At 61.7% G+C, this 618-nt stretch overlaps 1 protein-coding gene across 1 annotated transcript in view; it reads left to right on the plus strand.

Moving 5' to 3' along the window:
* Positions 1-7: 7 nt before the first annotated feature.
* LOC104488905 (ectoderm-neural cortex protein 1-like) overlaps positions 8-618 on the plus strand; it is a 1,752-nt gene continuing 1,141 nt past the window's right edge. The window contains exon 1 of the mRNA XM_010130999.1: positions 8-615. Coding sequence (XP_010129301.1) covers positions 83-615 — 533 coding nt within the window. The 5' untranslated portion in view covers positions 8-82. The remainder of the gene's footprint in view (positions 616-618) is intronic.

Here is a 618-nt window from a genome sequence, read left to right on the forward strand (position 1 = left end):
CGACGTGGTGCTGCGTGCGGGGAACCAGGCGTTCCACTGCCACCGCGCCGTCCTGGCCTCCTGCAGCCGCTACTTCGACGCGATGTTCAGCGGGGGCCTGAAAGAGAGCAGAGACGCTGAAGTCAACTTCCACGACTCCCTCCACCCCGAGGTGCTGGAGCTGCTGCTGGACTACGCCTACTCGGCCCGGGTGCTGATTAACGAGGAGAACGCGGAGTCCTTGCTGGAGGCCGGGGACATGCTGCAGTTTCAGGACATTCGGGATGCTTCAGCTGATTTTCTGGAGAAGAATCTCTACCCCGGGAACTGTTTGAACATGCTGCTGCTGTCCGACGCCCACTGCTGCGAGCGGCTGCTAGAGCTGTCCTGGAGGATGGCGCTGGCCAACTTCACCTCGCTCTGCAAGACCGAAGACTTCCTCCGGCTGCCCAAGGACAAGCTGCTGGAGCTGGTGGAGAGTGAAGAGCTGGAGGTAGAGGACGAGACGCTGGTCTACGAAGCTGTTATAGGCTGGATCCGGTACGATTTGCCCCGACGCCATGAAGTTCTGCCAGAGCTGCTGCGCTCCGTCCGCCTGGCCCTTCTGCCTGAGTCCTACCTGCGGAAGCAAGTGGCCTG

This window comes from Buceros rhinoceros, unplaced genomic scaffold (genome assembly GCF_000710305.1).
Source record: "Buceros rhinoceros silvestris isolate BGI_N320 unplaced genomic scaffold, ASM71030v1 scaffold6442, whole genome shotgun sequence".
In the NCBI taxonomy this organism is placed as follows: Eukaryota; Metazoa; Chordata; class Aves; order Bucerotiformes; family Bucerotidae; genus Buceros; species Buceros rhinoceros.